The following is a 19,221-nucleotide window of genomic DNA, read 5'->3' as shown; positions in this document are numbered from 1 at the left end:
TGTGAGTATAAGCAGAGAATTAACCAGTGTAAATCACAAAATCAGCAGGAAAGACACGTTTCCTGTGTCTACACACAGGAATGATATATCTTCATTTTATTTTCCCTAAACTCCACATATATTCTTTATATACTTTCCTGGACCACGCTGTAGAGAAATATTTGGTCCTAACAGTAATAATGAGGAGTGGCTGAGGGAGCTGGGGTTGTTTAGCCTGGAGAAGAGGAGGCTGAGGGGAGACCTTGTCGCTCTCTACAACTGCCTGAAAGGAGGTTGTAGCGAGGTGGGTGTCCACCTCTTCTCCCAAGTAACAAGTGATAGGACAAGAAGAAATGGCCTCAAGTTATGCCAGAGGAAGATTACCTCTATATTAGTAAATAAAACAAGTCAAGACACTTTCTCTGGCCTTGCAGTTCACTGACATGTCATGGTTTACATCCATACATCTAGACTCCTTTCCCTGCCTAAAAGGACAGCTCTCAGTGTTCCTGGGAACTATCTGGGAAAGTACTAGTTGGTGCGGGCCAAAACAGTGCCAGGACTGTTTTGCACTACAGATGATCCTGTGTTTTCACCTTGATACTGTTTAACTTGCTTAATATAAACATAGACGGACTTTCTTTATTGAGCCCTTTCTAACCGGAGTAGGAAATTCACTGTTTTGAATGGAGGGCAAATAAAACCAAGGCTTGTGGAAGTGAAGCACAAACTGTGACTTTATGTTGGGAATTGAAGCTTGTGGGTGGAACTAGCAGGTAGCTAAAAGGACCTGGACCTCATGGGATTGGAAAGCAGAAAAAAAGAACTTCTACGTGGTGACAAAGAGTTTATGATGGGGAAATAATAATACAGCTGAGATGAAGAGTCAGTAAATAGGGGGGATACAGTGTAGGATCAGGGAATGACTCACCGGGCAAAATAGCGACAAGGAGATGAGAATTCCAGATATGAATACAGGTGAGTGAGGAGGGAAGGACAGAGACTACATGGGATTGTGAGGGGAAAACCAGGGAAGTACGTGGATTGGCTGGGGTAGAGGTTATGGAAGCCTAAGGAAGGAGCTGTGGCTGAAATGAGGAGCTGTGATAGGGAACAGAAGTGATTACAAGAAGCACCTCCTCTTGGGTAAGGGGCAGGAGAGGAACAGACATTAGAGGAATGAGCAGTAAAGCTCTGTGCCAGTGGGAACACAAACTGCTCCAGCTCCTGGAGGGGAAGCTGGGATACCTGAGCTTGTGACGCCTTCTGCTGTGACACCTACTGTGAACGTGTCCCATCTCACCTAAAACTGCCTCACCTAGAGCATGACCATTTAGATGCTCTCTGAGGATTCCAGGCCCACTGATGACTCTTGAGGTTATGAATATGGTTCCTTCTAAATGACATTATTGCTGTTTATTTTAAATGGGAAATTACATAAAAAGCCTACTCTGAGTTAAAGGAACACTATTAAAGCTACGGATGCAACCATTTAGAAGACTGCTATACAACCTTCATTTGCTTTCCCCTCCCTGTCAGGCTCATGCTGCCTTTAATACTGGATCACAGGTTGTTATTCCTATAGGATCAGGGTCTTTAGCGGTGCATGAGTTGTTCTTATTGGAAAAGCATTTCTGTATTTGGATTTATCTACAATTTGGGGAATTTCTTTAATGCACACCATCTGTAGAAACTGAATCGTTCACAAATATTAACATGCATGTTAGGGAAGTAGACAGTATTTTCCCCACTGTGCAGGTGAAGAACAAAATTATGAGAGAAGATCTGGAATAACTTCATTTGAGGTGGTCAGCTGGAACTTGGATTTGCTTTTTCAAGGTAATTACCACCATTCCCATGAAGTCTGTTACAACAGGGAATGCTAAGCACTTCTGCAATTAAGGCCATAGGCCTCACAGCATGATGCCACAGAAGGGAGGACACACACAGGGTTGGTTAGTGACCACCTGTGTAAGCTCTGGCTGAAGCAATTTCCTTAGAGCTGCACAAGAATGCCGGTAAAAGCAGGGAAACAACTTTGGGTCCCCAATGTACCATTCAGTTCCTTCACCTTGAGCCACCCCATTTATTTCAGCCCGTCTCAGATCTCTGCACACCTGTGACCATCTATTACTGCCACTGGCAAACGAAGACAGCAGCTTCTTTGATTGCACCCCTGTGATCTGAGCCCTGTTGCACTGATGCTTTTCAGAGTAGGGCTTAAAGAACAGCAGTAAATAAAAGAAAAGGCTACCCACTAGCATGTCATTGAGAGCTGGTGAAGGGGTATTCATACCACCATATTCAAACAGCAAGGTTATCTGGTGAGACTTCTTATGCTATGGTCTCCAAGCACAATGGAGGGAAATGAGGGAAAACCCAAGAAGGTAATTTAAAACAGGAGGTTTAACTAAGCTGCGTGAGTAGGTGACAGCTACAGGAGAATTAGGAGAGCATCCATTCTGCAGGTCCAATGCAGTGTTTCTGGACTGCTCTACTGACTCTTTCCTACGTCTGATGCCTCCTTCCAGTGCCTATGTCACAGTCCTATGGACAGATAGAGAAAGAGTCAGCTCCAGTCCTATCCTGAGTTAGATACATACTCAGCAAGAAAATTGCAAGAGTGTTCGCACTATCAGACTGGATGGAAAAAAGCCAAAGAATTGGGCCTCTTGGTCAGCATTATTGTCAAAGTCCAGGCTATACATGGATGTAAATGCAGACTCTAAAGAGTCAGGGATCTGTGACATCATCAAAATGCTCAGGACAAAATCCTCAACAAAGAAGGGAAGAAAAGCCAAACTTACCAGTCCCAGGAAGATGCAGAAGAGCTGAACTACATCGGTGTAGGCCACAGAATAAAGTCCACCCACAAGTGTGTACAAAGTTGCAATCAGGGCAGAAATAATGACTGAAATATTGACGTTGATGTCAATGATCACACTTATAGTGGCACCTAGGGGGAAAAACAAAACACTCTGTGTTAGTGTATGTTCCAGTTTGTCTGATAAGAAGGCTCACCTTCATTAAGTTGCATGTACAGGTGCTGGTCTGACACTTAGCAACAGCATGAAAATATTCCCCCCTGTATCTTCTGCAAACCCCTTCTGTACCTTTGAGAGAGTGGGAGAATAAAGGCTCCTGTTGGTCTAAGCTTAACATGTGTCATTTCGCAGGTTCTTACGAAATGGAGGAGGGAAGTGTCCCAACTGCCTTTCCGTACATTGCTCAAGCTCTGGAAGGACTACATTCTCTTGTTCTGTCTGGGGACAAGCAGCCACGCACAGACAGCTGAAGCCTCCCTGGGTGAGTTGCAGCCACATGGGAGCAAGCGTATCATTGCAGAAATGGCTGTGCTTCAGCGAGGTCTGCTGCAACACATCACACCCTTTCGTATCACTTATGTTCTGCATAAGCCCCTTTTGACCAAGGACAGAACAGTAGAGGAGGCATCAGCGATAGAGACGATTGTCCACTGAGCCTTCTAAAGTGCCCTTGAATTTTTTACATGGGACAAAAGTGGGTTTCTTTGCAAACTGGAGAATCCATCCTCCATTGTTAACCTAGAAACCAAGAACTTTTCCGAGCACCATCAATCAGGTTTCATTTGTAGAAAACAAACCACGATGTTGAGCTGACCAGTCAGTCTCCACAAAACAGCTCATAGAATCAGAGTTGCTGAGACTGACAGGTATCTCTAGAGATTGTCTAGCCCAAGCCCCAGCTCAAGCAGTGTCAGCTGGAGCAGGTTGCTCAGGATCACGTTCAGTCAGGTCTTATATATCTGCAGCGGTGGAGACTCCACAACTTCTCTGGACAACCTGTGCCAGTGTTTGACCTCTCCCACTGTGAAAAAAAAAAAGTTTTTTCCTGAGTTTAAATGGGTTTTTCTGTAGTTCTGCTTGTGCCCATTGCCTCTCGTCCTGTCACTGGGTAGCACAGAGATGAGTCTGGCCCTGCCTTCTTTATTGTGCTCGCCCCACTGCCAAATCAGGTATTTATGCACATGGATAAGAACCTCCTGAGCCTTGTCTTCTCCAGGCTGAACAGTCCCAACTATCTCGCCTCTCCAGATACCCCAGTCCCTTACTTGTCTTTGTGGCTTTTCACTGGACTCTCTCCAGCGTGTCCATGTCTCTTGCATTGGGGAGCACTGGATCCAGCACTCCAAATGTGTCTCACCAGTGCTGAGTAGAGGGTCCCCTCCTTTGACTTGCTGGCAGTGGTTCTTCTAATGCAGTCCAGGATAAGAAAGCCAATGGGCTTTCTTTGCCACAAAGGCACAGTGCTGGATCATAGTCACTTCATTGCCTTCTAATACTCCCAGGTTCTTTTCTGCAAAGTTGCTTTCTAGCTGGTTATGCCCCAGCCTGTACTGGGACATCAGATTATACACCACCCCCACCCACCCCGGTGCAGGGTTTGGCATTTCCCTTTGTTGAACTTCATGAATTTCCTGTCGGTTCATTTCTGCAACTTGTTGAGGTCCTTCTGAATGGCAATACAACCATCTGGTCTATCAGCAACTCCTCACAGTTTTTATTTTCTTCAAACTAGCTGAAGGTGCACTTGGTCCCGTCAGCCAGGTCATTAATTAAGACGTTACACAATATAGGGCTCAGTATTGACTCCAGGGGTACACAGCCAGTGACTGGCCACCTGGTGGCTTCCATGCTACTGATCACAGCCCTCTGAGCCGAGAAGTTTAGACAGTTTTCAATCCTTCTCACTGTCCACTTATCTAGTCTATATTTTATCTGTTTGTCTGCGAGAGTGTTATGGGAAAAGGTGTAAAAAACCCTTTCTGAAATCCACAACATGACCTGCTCTCCCTTTGTGAACCAAGTCAGTCATGGAAGATGTCAGGTTGTTCAGGAATCATTTCCTCTCAATAAATCCATGGTGACTCCTCCTAATCCCCTTCTTGACCTTTCTTTATTTGGAAATAGTTTCCAGGAGTATTTGCTGTGTCGCCTTCCCAGGGACTGAGGTGAGGCAGACCAGCCTTTAGTTCCTGGTATCCTCCTACTTGCCCTTCTTGAAGATGGGAGTGACATTTTTTTTCTTCCAGTCTTCAGGAACATCCCTGATCACCACAGCCTTCAGAAGATTACTTGAGAGTGTTTTTGTAATGTTATCAGCCAGCTCCCACAGCACTCACAGGATGCATCCTATGAGGTCCCATGAAATTGTGATTCTCCAGTCTGTTTAAATGTTTCCTAACCTGATCCTCCTCTAGCAAGCCTTCCTTGTTGTGGACTTTCCTAGGGTTCTCAAGGTCCTGGGATTCCTGAAGGCTGGTCCCACCAGCAAAGAATGAAGCAGAGAAGGCACTGAGTACCTCAGCCTTTTCCATACACTTTCTTACCAGGTCCCCTGTCCCATTCAACAGCAGTCCACATTTTCCCTAGTTTATGTACTCATAGAAGCCTTTCTTGCTGCTCTTCATGGCCAGATTCAAATCCAGATGGACTTTGGTTTTTCTAAACCCTTCTCTGCATGCTTGGCCAGTGTCTCTGTATTCCTTCCAGGTCACCTGTCCCTGCTTCCACCTCTTGAATACTTCATTTTTATGTCTGAGCCTAGTCAGGAGCCCCTTTTTCATCCATGCAGGTCTACTGCCAGCTTTGCTGGTTTTCCTAGTTGTCACAGTAGACTGTTCTTGAACCTGGAGGAGGTGATTCCTGAATATCAACCAGATCTCCTGGACTCCTCTCCAGGGCTGTCTCCCATGGGATTCCTCCAAGCAGATCCCTGGAGAAGCCAAACTCTACTCTCCTGAAGTCCATTGCTGTGGTCTTGATTTTTGTCTTGTTCCCTCCTCTCACAACCCTGAACTCCACCATCTCATGAACACTGCAGCCAAGCCTGCCTCCAGCCTTCACATCCCTAACTAGTTCTTCCTTGCTTGTAACTAACAGGTTCAACAGAGCACCTCCCTCCATCAACTCCTGGATCATTTGTTTCAGGAAGTTGTTGTCAGTGAACTCAATAAACCTCCTGAATTGCTTGTGCCTCCTGCACTGCTCTTCCAGCAGCTATCAGGATGGTTGCACATTTCCCTTAGATGTATTAGCTATTTAAAGTGATTGCAGTTTTTTAAAACCATGGTTTGTCTTTTTTTTTGTCTTTTCTTTTTAAATTCCTCTCCTTCTAATTAGGATAATTGAAATGAAGCATGGTGCAATAACCTTTAGCGCTTGCAGGTCTGTAGATGCGTAATTCTTGACCACACAGGTGAAAATGTTCTGGCAGTAGAACACAACATAGTGTGTGGTATACAAGAGCTGCTGGGAGCTGCCAGGTGGCTTTTTGTTGGGCAGTGAGCCTTTAAAGTTCACGTGCTTAAGGATTACAAGCTCAGACCACTTTCACAGGCTGGAAGCCTGTCTTTCCCTTCTGTAACCCTGCCAAGCAAGAAATCATTAGGAAGATCAAGAATTGAAGAGTACTGGGATTAAATATTCATCAGTGAGGACAAGTGTGCAAATTAGGAGGTAAAATATAACCAGAGAATTCACAGAATAGTTAAAATAAAAACCCTCAATGACCTTTATAGTTATTGACAGTCTTTAACTGTCAGCTGTTAATATAAACCTATTAGAAAGCTATTCACACTGCTTGCTTTGAAATATCACAGATTAGTTTGTCCTCAATCAAAAAGAAAGTATATTCCAAATACTCAGAGTGTTCTTCAAGTTACTCAACTCCTATCACCTCAGCATGTAGTTTATACTTAGTCCTTTAAGGATTTTGTGATGAAATGGTGGTAAACAAGCTCCCCATTGCTTTGCAGTTCATCAGAGCACAGTTGGAGAGTGCCTTCAAAGTTTATTTTCTGTTTAAAATAGCTTGTGCTAGAAAGCATTACCACATGCATGTGCACTATGAGTATGATTAGCTGGTAAAAGTCAACTACTGGTGCTTCAACTCAAGTGCTTTCTTAATTCTTGAAGGGATTGCTAAATTCAGGCCTGAAATATAATTAAAAACCCTAGAAACTTTTTTTTTTTCAGGACTGGATGAGTAGTTGGGTGATTTTTCTATTGAGTCATAGTTCCACTAATTCTCTGAATCCTTTCTTGATTCCTAAGTATTTTCTTCATTTTGTTGAGTAGAAACCCATTTAGAATTGAATAATACTTCAACCTATTGGTCGGCATCTGTTTTATTATTTGTGCTATGGCAAGTTCTGTATTCGTAGGTCTCCTATATGCAAAGGGTTATTTTGTTTAGATGCATTGACGATAATCTTTCATAACTTCAAGGGAAATTTTGATTCACTTCTGTGATCTCAGTGGCATAAAAGAGAAGCTGGGTCAGCCTTAACACAAAAGGGACGCTTGCAATCGCTCACGGCACCCTCAAAATGAAAGGAAATTTGTTGCTAAATCTTTTCATGCTCTTTGAAAAGGGACGACTTAAAGGTACCTGAAAATTAATAGATACCTTGTGTGTTTTTCCGTTACTAAAATAATTAAGGAGGTACCATTACCAGGTTTAATTACTAGTTAGAACGGCTCTGAGACCTGTCATACTCTGAATCATTTGGCTAGGATAGTTAGCAGTTGAGGCCAGAGTTTTCATGCATTTCTGATTTTCTTAATTCTTTATATTAATTTTATATTATATTAAAGAAAATTATTTTCTTTCTACTGCTTATTCCTTACCTAAGGCAGAGAAGATGGCAGCAGCCCAAAACATTTCTCCCATTAAAGCTGGAATAAACAGTAGTCCTCCCATCCTTTTTCCATAAAGCTGCTGAAAAGGGTCTAGCATTGTCACGTAGCCTTTGGATCGCATGGGTTTTGCAAAAAAAAGGCCACCTACAAAGAAAAGTAGCATAAGATACCAGCTGCAGTGGAGGAATGCATTGCCATCAAGGAGTAAAATATTGATTGACAGTTATGGGAACAAAAATATCAGTATTACTGGGTTTTTTTCTTTTTAAAGAAATAAGTACAGTTGAAATATCCTCTAAGAACTCTTACCTTACATCTGTCCACAGAATTACCTAAACATATCCACACCATTAATATCTATGGTCTGATAACGCAAAATAAGTTTGTCTCATTTTGTCTGGTTCAGTTTACTTAATCTGGCATTATGAAGTTTATCAGAGTTTTGTCTTATTTTGGATCAGTCTAAAGGAAAGGCTTTTCTGCCTAATCCTGTTCATTCTTAGAGCAGGATCCAGCATGAATTATCACTTGGTTCTGTTCTAAAAATAAAGCTGTCTGGGATTCCTGGATCAGAAATTTGAGTTCACACATGGTGTAGTGCACACACCGCAAATATGAGTCTTTCAGGACAATTCAGATTTATTATGTATGCTTAAATCAACCTTACTACACCTGTGGGGTAGATCAGATGCCTTCTTAGCTCTGCAGGTGTCAGGCCCCCCAGACGTTTGTCATACACATATTTCACTTATGTTTGGTCAGGAATTTTGATATATTATAATTCTGCTCTGCTTGACTGGGATATGGGCTGGATATGTACATAAATGTGCAAAGGCCTCACCTTTCTAATGTACAGTCAAATTCTTTCTGGCTGGGGAAAAAACAGGACATATCTCAGGAAAGCTGAAAGAGGCTTTTTATGGAAACCTGTGTAGTTGAGACCTGCACATGACTATAACTGAGTAGACACCTACCATGGTAAAATTGCTCAAATGAAATTTATAGGGTACAATAAAAAAACTGGAAAACCAGTCAGTTCCCAATAAAATCTACTGTACAGTATTTGGCATCCCTTAGTTAAGTTCTTCATCACAAGATATGTAATGCATGCATCATATTGTACAGGAGATTTTCCACGTTTCTATGTATTGCCTTATTTCTTCATTTCATTAAGTTACCTAAACAGAAGATACTGGCTTACCAATCACAATTTATTTATACTATTTTTGTTAATCCTGTCTTTAGGCACGTTGTTTGGATGCAGAAACCCTCCAGCATTTTCTTATTATTCTTGTATTAGTCATGGATCTTGTTCCTATTCTACTTATTATGTCATCATTACATCCTTACATCATTACAAAAGACAAATAAAAGAATTAAAAAAGAGTCATTAGTATGTTCAAATGTCTGTCAAAGGAAATAGGACATATTCTAACCTTTAAAACTAAACTGCATGAAAAATTAGGAGAAGTGGTATGCAGCACAACATTGAACTAACAGGGAGATTATATTGATATTAAATCCTTCCAGCCTAAAAGCAATAATATTTGTCCTAGACTCGTATTTATAATTTTGATTTTTTTAAAAAAAAAGAAGGATAAACAACCCCTCCCCCCAAACCCGCATATACAGATACGCCTACAGAAATGCTTTCCTCTCTGTGCTCTGCAGAGAGATATATGGTCACATGATACAGACTTTCTTTCTCTGCAGTGCCCATTATAATTCCCAGGAAAAAAATCCTGGATATCTAAAAACAGCTGGAAATGAGAGGAGAGGGTAGGTCAACCTGTGCTGGGCTATTATTAACTTGTGTCTCCAGATCTCCAAGCAGACATCTGCTGTTATTGTTTTCCTTACAAGAAATAGAGATGCTTTCAGGGATGGGAACTACTAATGGAACTGGAGATGGCCTACACATTCCAGAGAGGAGCATCTATGATGGGGAAGGTTTCTGCCTGGGAAGAGAGGAGAACCAGGACAGGTCATAGGAAAACATTTCCAAGGGAAAAAAAAGAGTCAGGAGGGAAACCGAGTTGTGCAGGAAGAAATAAAAGGGACAAGAAAACCTGGATAATCAGCCAAGGAAACAAAGGGACAGACTAGGTGGGAGGATGATGAGAAAAGACTCAAAACTGGCTGAGAGGTCAAGTATCATTAGAAAGGCTAATACACCAGTCACAATAAAAGATTAAAAACACGGTATCTTTTTTGTTGCGATAGGGACACGATCTATTCATAAACTGAGAGGACGCAGTTGACAACCTTGTGGTGTCTCCAACATGGCTCACAAGGCAATACTTTTGTTGCGAGCTGCTCCACGTGGTTCAGACATGGAGAGAAATTTTTAATTGCTATTATTTTTAAGAAAAGTAAGGAAGTTCTGAGATTACATTTCAGGAATTAGAGGCCACAGCATTCAAAAGTATAATACTGTCTGTATTATACACCCTGACCCTGCATATAGCAGGACTGTGTATTTGCATTTTGACGTGTGATTTGGAGTTTTGTACAGCATCTAAGAAGATGCTTGGTCCAATTTTAAGGAAATAGATTGGTTCTACTACAGACGTCCTACACAAAAGTAGACAAGTTACTTAGATTCTTGGTGAAGATCTGTAAGGTATAAGCAATTCCCTGACTTGAAAGGTTGTTTGCCATTCTTGAACTCCAGGATTTATAAGTACCCTGATACTATCATGTTCCAGGTCATATAGGCACTTAAAGAAAACCTGAATATATAAAACTTAGTATATATAATTAAAAAAAAAAACCACAACAAAGCCTTTCTTGTTGTGACCTCCATAGATCACTATGGTTGTAATAATCAAATAGGTCTTGCCAAGGCATGCCAGGAGACTTAAGGTATCAAACTATTAATAGTGGTTTTCTGTTTTTCTTTTTAATAGCCAAACCTATCAGCAGAAGGGATCCAGTTTACCCCAGTATCCTTTTATCAGACCCTAGTTGTTTCATTTCAGATGATGGACTTGTTATCAGAACTGTTTAAAATGACAGACTATTAACTTTAGTTCTTTGCTTACCTAAAACCAGACTAAGGGAATATCCAATAGGTGCCTGAGCCCAAGCTAAACCATAGCCTGGGACATACACAGCTTCTGCTGTCCCGTTGATGTAACCTCCTCCAACCCATGTGGCTGAAAAAGAAGAGGTGGAAAAGTCAGAGAAATGTACAGAGAAAGAAAACCTCCCATGTTATGGAATGAAATTGTCATCACTTACAATATTGTTATTTTTTACTATATGTAGAGAAGTGCCAGGCATGACATCCTTCTATACAAGGATGTCCTAATTTGAAAAACTCACAACCTCAGCATATGAAAAATAAATCAGATGGACTGACACAATCTTCAAGGTGTCTAAGCATCTGTATAGTCAGTGAAGATGTGAGAGCTGAGTCCCCCACAACTTGTTTACAATGAATGAAGCACATCAACTCATTAATCATTACCACTTTCTTTGTGTTAGTCCAAATGAAGGAGAGATGTAGGGGGGGATCTGAAGAAGAACAATAAACATACAGTTATAAAGTCGTTCCAGCTGGGAAAACTCAAAGCATTTAAATTAGACAAGAGTTTAGTGAATGCATCTTTTAATAGGGCCTTCATGAAAAAAATTGCCCTTAAAACCTTGCTAAATTTTAACTTGTGGCTACACAAAGAATATTGAGTAAACTCTGACTTCTCTAAATACTCTATTTCCATACAGGACCGCCGTGGTTTTGTGTTGCTATTTAAGTTCTAAACTTGGACTCATTTATTTTTGTGCTTCCTGAAGACATATTCTAGAAGTGAATTGTGCTATCCATAATATTTCTGTTTTTATCTCTCTAAAAACCAGCAGTATTTTTAATATACCAACCTCAGACCCTTAATGAATTGATTCTTTGCCTTGAAGGGAAGTTTCTACATTTGAGAACTTGGGACTTTTAGTATGTATGAAAGAAAATCTCCAGCACAGAAATGTATTGTGATCACATCTGCAAAAATAATTCATAACAAATTATGTAATAAAGTTTATCTCTTCTTATTTGCAGATTCCATGCAAAAAGTTCTTGATTTTATCTAATGTATAATGAGTAAGTTTTATGAATCTGGGTCTGTAGTTTGAGGAAGGGTAGGCAGATCATTATAAGTACTAGATTTTTGTAATGCTATTTTGATTTGCCTTAGCAGCTTTTGCATTCTCATAAAAGAGTAGTTCAGGCTTTCTGTGTAAAAATCCACAACTGTAAGAAATTCCTTTTCCTTAAGCCTTCTTCAGAATTTTCCCAGCATCCACTATCTTACAAGCAAACTCGATTTTGTGTTTAGGACAAACAATTGGAGATAAACACAAATGAAGAAAATGTCATTAAAATTCCTAAAGAAATCTAATTAAAATCTATATGACCACTCTTTTCTGCTTAAATGTGATGTCTTGCAAATACTACCTGTGGGTATTTTTTTAAACTCAGTGCCAAATTACACCACAGATTTAGAATCAAAGATCTTCAGCAATCAGAGCATTACAGTTGTCCCCCTTTTAGCATTTTGAAGCACAGGAATGGACAATTCTGATGTTGGAAATAGTATAATGGGCTTGTATGAGTAATGTGCACACAGAGAAACTCTGCAACAAAAGTGACCCAAGGAGCCCTGTTATTGATAGACTTTTGGGCGAGTGATGCCCGTGTGGGACCACGTGGAGAAGATGGGTGAGCACTGATCCTTGATGGGAAGGGCAGGGATACAGAATCTAGATAAAAAGTTGTCAGATATTTGGGATTTTGTGCTTCTTGACAGTGTGAATTAATGTGGGTAGAAGTATGATACTTTGGTTACCAGAGTCCTAGAATCATAGAATCATGGAATGGTTTGGATTAGAGGGGACCTTAAAGACCATCTAGTTCCAAGCGCCCTGCTCATGCAGAGGCACCTTCCACTAGACCAGGTTGTTCAAAGTCTCATCCAACCTGTCCTTAAACAATTCCACAATTTCTCTGGGCAACCTGTTTCTGTGTCTCGCTGTCCTCACAGTAAAGGATTTCTTCCTAATATGTAATCTCAATCTACCCTCTTTCAGTTTAAAACCATTACCTCTTGATCTTTCACTGCACTCCCTGATAAAGAGTCCCTCCCCATCTTTCCTGTAGGCCCCCTTTAAGTACTGGAAGGCAGCTGTAAGATCTCCCTGGAGCCTTCTCTTCTCTGGGCGAAACAACTCCAGCTCTCTCAGCCTGTCCTCGTAGGGGACGTACTCCAGCCCCCTGATCACTTTCGTGGCCCTCCTCTGGACCTGCCTGAGCAGGTCCATGTCTGTATTACGCTGGGGGCCACAGAGCTGGACACAGTACTCCAGGTGGGGTCTCAAAAAAGTGGGGTAGAGGGTGAGCATCACATCCCACATTTATTTTCATGCAGCCTAGGATGCGATTGTCTTTCTGGGCTTCTAGCGCATGTTGCTGGCTCATTTTCAATTTTTCATCCACCTCTACCCTCAAGTCCTTCTCCACAGGGCTGCTCTCAATCTACTCACTGCCCAGCCTGTATCCATGTTTAGGATTGCCCTGACCCAGGTGCAGGACCTTGCACTAGGTCTTTTTGAACTTCATAAGATTCACAGCGGCCCACCTCTCTAGCCTGTCAAGGTCCTTCTGGATGGCACCCTTTCCCTCTAGAGTATCAACCACAACACTCAGCTTGCTGTCATCTGCAAACTTGCTGAGGATCCACTCAACCCCACTGTCTATGTCCCTGACAAAGATGTTAAATAATACTGGTCCCAATATGGACCCCTGAAGGACACCTCATCACCGATCTCTCCCAGACATTGAGCCATTGACCGCTGAGTCCATGACTACGTGGGATGTATGTTGCCTATTGTGTCTCAAGCAGCATAGACTTATGGAATAGGTTGTAAGCACCTGCATGCAATTAACAAAAGCAAATATTTAGAAAGGGAATTGTATTTGTCTCCTTCCCTGTAAAAAGCATGAGCATGGATTCTGCATGAACGATACCCGCTTCCAGATGGAGAATAATATCCCATATTCGAGGACAGACATCTAGCATTGTAGCTGTTGTGCAAGGAAGCTTCAACATCAAGCACCAGTTTGCCTGGGGTTGCTACTGAGGTGGTGGGTGTTCCCCAAGGGACCCTTGGACGCTATGCCTAGCTGCCTTATTTTCTTCTGGAGAGGGGCAAGTCACTTCCCTCCTGTGTGATGTTGCAGGGGCCATTTCCCTTCCCTGGCTGGGGACAGGAGCAGTGCCCTATGGGCAGGTATTGCTGGGTAGGGTGGCATGGAGAATTTCGCACTTACTTTCAATTTTATTTCTTGATTTCTGTATTGGGGATTGAAAAATAGCTGCTGATCATTTTTTCTGTGCACGCGACTGTTCTGGAACATCTGCCAAGGGCCCCAGAGCTCTAGGAAGGTGCTTTATGGCTTTTTCTGAGGGGGTGAATGTGTAGTCAGCACGTACAATGACATGAGTAAATATACTTCTTAATAATGGGATATGATAGGACGGGATTTCAACCCTAGATATTAATTTTCTGATTCTCAGTTTGCTAAGCCATAATTTTAAAGTTAGTTTAATACCTTTTTTTGGTGAAATTCTTTTTTTTCCCCTAAATCAGACAAAAGGAATATAAAATTTAATACTCTACGGAAACACTCGCGTAGTAATCTATTTTAATCCTCTCTTTGCCTGCCATCTGAAGGACCAAAAAATGCAGCAAATACCAATATCCATTTAAACCATGCACCCTAAAAAATAATCAGACAAATACTGAGGATACAGAGAGCAGTTCTGCCTCTACATCATACGAGGAACACAGAAATTAATCTTTGTATACATTTATACATATTAGAAAATCAGATTTTTTGGCACTTCTTTGTGAACTATCCCTTGTCTGACCACTCAAATTATTGAATCAGCTCATCAGGTTCTGTAAAATTAAAATCCTGACCTAAGGATGAAAAAAAAAAAAAAATAGAGCTTTGTAATATTTCTTTTTTTCTTGTGGAAAGATACATAGCTCGATCCAACTAAAATGAAAAAAAATGACATCAATAGATTATTAACTTTTTCAACACGTTTGTAAGCATTTGATTATATCATCTCAAATATTTCCTTTAGGGTTTAAACTCAATCACCGAAATCAAAATAGACTCAAGTTTGTTGCAGGTACCACTTCTTAAGAATTTCACCCACAAATTAGGGAACGCTAATATCTAATGCAACATTTTACCTATAATTACATAAGAATGATACACAAATTAAAGCCGTGTCTACTACGGTACAATGTTAGCTCATTTTAATATGAGCTGCTGTGATCCATCCCCAGTTCTCACTCTTTCTAGTTTGATAACCGCAGGCACACTCAGCCTTCAACAGGCTTTGTGTTTAGGCGTTTCGGTAGCTAGTTCATACAGCTGTTTCTTCAGGATCACAGTATACAACCAAATATGTCCACAGCCATTATTCATAGGTAGTGCATTTGATTTAAGGCCTTTAAATTACATTTAGAAAATCAATTATAATTACTCAGGAATCTTGGGTCCATCCCATTCCATCCACCAGGAATCTTAAGTCACAATCCTTATGCTCTGAATCTGATTTTAGATTTATAGGATAAATTCCGACCTCCTCCCTACCAAGCAGCCATAAAAGCTGCTACCTTTTTTTAGCCAATATCCATGGAAGATGGTAGTGTTCGTCTCAGGCAAGAAAGACAGAATTAGGCCTTATCCCGTAACCCTAAGTACTTCATGTCCGTATTAACATCCTTTCTGGAGATCTTAAAAAATGTCGTGTTTTTCTTCTATGGGATAGGCTTTGCTTTTTAATTCATATTTAGATATTAAAGCTGTAAAACATAAAGACTATATTGGAATAGCCATATATCTCTGGAGTCATGGTTATGAGGTGCAAAATCTGCATCTAACATTTTTAAAGGAGCAAATACACCCTTGAAAAGTGTGACCGTTTAGTAAAAACTATTGTGGATTTTGATAAGCTTACTTTCAGAATTATTTTGTTATGGTTTTACCAACTAAGTGCCCCAGTCCCCCTCACTGAGAAAAAAACTTGGACTAACCCCTGATTCAATAGACTTGTGCCCACGCCTAACTCTGTGTGCCAGGCATGGTACCCCAAAACGGAAAGTGTAATTTACTTGCCATCTCAAGCTTTAATTGCTGTATTTATGGAAGGCAGAGGTGAGAAAGCATGTGAACCCTGATAGTATAAAATCCATGATGATTTTAGCTGCGCAAAGGCTTTAGGGTCAGCTTGATATTCTACCTCAGCAATGATATACTACACCATCTCTATAGCTTGCATGAAACGCGATGAGCATACGTGGGTGTGAATTGTGGCGGTTATAGAGATTGCCTGCAATATAGGATGCCCCAGTTCAAGTCTTATCTCTGCTTCAGCTGTTATGAAAAATATTCTGTAAAACAGGATTAAGGAGACCAGAATTTGTGTCTTCTTCCACAGGCAAAGCTATTCATCATAACCACTTGTGCGGGGGATGTCTTGTTTTGTCTCCACTCCCCCAATCTAATGATTACAGTTTTGTGGCAAGCAATAGCTCTGCAGAATATTCTGTTTTCAGTGTTCTTGAAAACATTTCCTTCAGCAGAATGCAGTCAAACCAGCTCTTGCTATGAGCAGAATCTTATCATAGCTGATGCGTCAGTGGCCAATGGATACGTGATACAGTAAGTGATAGCAAAGTGTGAAAAGTAGAATAACTGCCTGTATTCAAATTTTACTGACTTTTATAAACATTCTTTATGCAATATCCAAATAGTCAATCTTTGAATGAGCAAAATACCCCTGAAAGGTGATAGGAATTTCTCTTGATTAAAAAACACAGAATTTTGGCCCAAGTTTTTATGTGTCTCTTCCTTATTAGAGAATTATGAAATCAGAACAGGGCAAAACAGCAAAAGATAAATATAACCTGATAAATCCAATTTGGCAGTTGAAAGGGCTTTGCCTGAATAGGATTTAGAATAAATAAATATTTTTTTTAAAATGAAGCATGCTTAAAAAATAAATTGCTTAAATAAAAATGGTGGGCCAATTCACTCTTCTTATAATGCCCTTTTGTTCCGATCCCATATGTTGGCTGTAAGACCTGAGATTTTGGATCATATTGTGAATACCTTGTTTACCCAGGTAGGACACCTTGTTCAACTGGCTCTGGGAGACAGCACTGCTTACAAAATTACTGAAGAACTCTTCCTTCACCCAGGCTTTTCCTACTGATATTGCTACCAACAGTAGTGTATTATTCTGCCAAACTGTTGCAAAAGACGCTAAAAGAATCCACGAAATACGTTTGCTGAAATCAGTGGAGTTACAAGTTTGGATTTATGCCATTTTTCTTTTAGAAACTTATTCTTAACTGATGCTTTGATGCTGCACACCCCACCCTGTATCTTTTATGCATATAAACTTTGCTTTACTCAGATTAAACAAAATATAACTCACCAATTTGGATGGCTTTAACAACAACAACTGTTATTTTAAAAGTAGAATTCTTATTAATCTCTATAAATTCTATACTTCTGTCCCAAACATGTCTGATCTACAGATGAATATAAAAGCAATGAATAAGAAATAGAAGATATTCTTCATGTATGATATTAAAATATTTGGTTTTATACAGATGCTACATTTGGCTGTTCAATAAACAATGTTAGCAGCAATTGTTTTATTCAACATGCAGATCACACTTCATTATTCAGCCAGAAAACTGACAAATTATATGCTGATTAGGAAAAAAAATAAAAGGTGATTTTTTTTTACGTACCGGTCATTGTAAATCCACCAACTAGCAAGCCAATGTCTCTTCCACCAACTATAATAGCTTCGCTGCGGTCTCCTTCGCTGCTGGTGTTCTTGGTTTTCCAAGCAGCCCATATCCCAACTGCCAGGATAGCCAGGTAGAATACAACTATGGCCACCAGCCCCTCCACATGGAAAGCCATGCTGAAGTCCCGACTGTTTCTTTGATCGCTATTTCCTTAAGACCTCTGGAGAGAATGCAATAATACATCTGCTTTTAACAAACCTGGTAAGATGCTTTTTAGAATCAGTGTACAAAGAAAACTCAGATGGTTATTAAAGAGACTATTCTGGTGAATTTATGAAATGAGTATTTGAGATGTCATTCAATTTAAGTTTACACGCCAGTTGAAATGCCTGTGGAGCAACAACCAACAACTGCAACCTGCGATTGCAATAGAAAACAAATGTTGTGGCTGAAAGCTACGCAATCCTTAGAAATCAGTTACTGAGCGCCGAGTTATCTTAGCATCCCCAGTGTCTGGGAACTCTTCAGTCAAGAAACAGTTTGGTGCATGGAATAAGACAGAAGATCTTTGCCATGTGGGCTATTATGAAAGTCCCTATTTAGTTAGAAGACAAGCCACAAAACTATTTAAAGTTACAGAAGAACTGTTGATAAGTACTAGCTACAACAACAAAACACATCTTTTGAGTCTTTGTGTTGGAATGCGGCGTCTTTTCCCCTGTATTTAAAAATCTGCGCTTTCTTTTCTGTATCATTTAATTGCCCAGCATTAAAGTCTCAGTCTATTCTCGTTCGCCATCTGAGAAGCAAACGGAAAGCTTAAAAGCTGTAGAAGGGTAGAAATAGTTAAGGTATAGGAACTACGGGGCGGCGGTGGTGGTGGGGAAACTCCCGGGCGACATAAGCCGCGGCTGCCCCGTACCCAGCCGTTCCCGGAGCCCCTTCCCAGCTCTCGCCCCGCCGCTCCGCGATGGCCGAGCCGGCACGACCCGTCCGCGCTCCCGACGGCTCCGCGGAGCCCTGCGCGGATCCTTGCGCGGAGCCCCTGCGCGGATCCTTGCGCGGAGCCCTGCGCGGATCCTTGCGCGGATCCTTGCGCGGAGCCCTGCGCGGATCCTTGCGCGGAGCCCGCCCGACCTACCGCGCTCCGCCGCGGGGGCGGGGGGGGGGGGGGGGCTCGGCACGGCCGCGCTCCGCGGAGGCTCCGCGCCGCCCTGCGCGGCCGCGCACCCCCGCCCCAGTCCCGGTCCCACGGCGGGGCTCCCCGCCCGGCGCCCCACCTGCGCTCCGCCGCCGCGCTGCCCCGCAGCCCGCGGGGCACGGCCGCCCATCCCGCGGGGCGGTGGCGGGGCTGAGCCGAGGGGGGCTTTGCCCCCGGCGGGGGTTTTCCCGCTTTTGCGGGGGTGGGCGGAGGGGGGCGAAGGCTCAAAGGCAGGATCCTCTCTTCCCCCGCGGTGCCGGCGGTGCGCGAGTGCTGAGGCTGCGACGGGGGGCTCGTGGATTAAAAAGAGGAAAATCCCTTTATAAAGGAGGAGGGTTGAGTGGGGTGAGAGGACCGTGTCCGTCAGAGCTGGGGGGAGGAAGGGGGAAAGACGTCAGAGTGCTAGGGGACGTTGGGGGGAAGTAAGGATGACTCAAGGGGGAGTGATTGTCGTGTCATGGCAGGGAAACGGGGTTGGGAAGTAAAACTGGGGTGAGAAAACAAAAGGGAACGAGGGGG

At 42.0% G+C, this 19,221-nt stretch overlaps 1 protein-coding gene across 1 annotated transcript in view; it reads right to left on the bottom strand.

Annotated features, from left to right (window-relative positions):
* The window catches only part of SLC5A7 (solute carrier family 5 member 7), a 28,143-nt gene extending 9,144 nt beyond the window's left edge, over positions 1 to 18,999 (bottom strand). The window contains exons 1-5 of the mRNA XM_064439614.1: positions 18,782 to 18,999; positions 17,499 to 17,721; positions 10,706 to 10,819; positions 7,650 to 7,805; positions 2,787 to 2,935 (exon numbers count right to left, since the gene is read on the bottom strand). Coding sequence (XP_064295684.1) covers positions 2,787 to 2,935; positions 7,650 to 7,805; positions 10,706 to 10,819; positions 17,499 to 17,676 — 597 coding nt within the window. The 5' untranslated portion in view covers positions 17,677 to 17,721; positions 18,782 to 18,999. The remainder of the gene's footprint in view (positions 1 to 2,786; positions 2,936 to 7,649; positions 7,806 to 10,705; positions 10,820 to 17,498; positions 17,722 to 18,781) is intronic.
* Between the last annotated feature and the right edge of the window lie 222 nt (positions 19,000 to 19,221).

Source organism: Phalacrocorax carbo, chromosome 1 (genome assembly GCF_963921805.1).
Source record: "Phalacrocorax carbo chromosome 1, bPhaCar2.1, whole genome shotgun sequence".
Lineage (NCBI taxonomy): Eukaryota > Metazoa > Chordata > Aves > Suliformes > Phalacrocoracidae > Phalacrocorax > Phalacrocorax carbo.
Note: the sequence above shows the minus strand (reverse complement) of the source record. Positions and strands in the feature narration are given on the sequence as shown.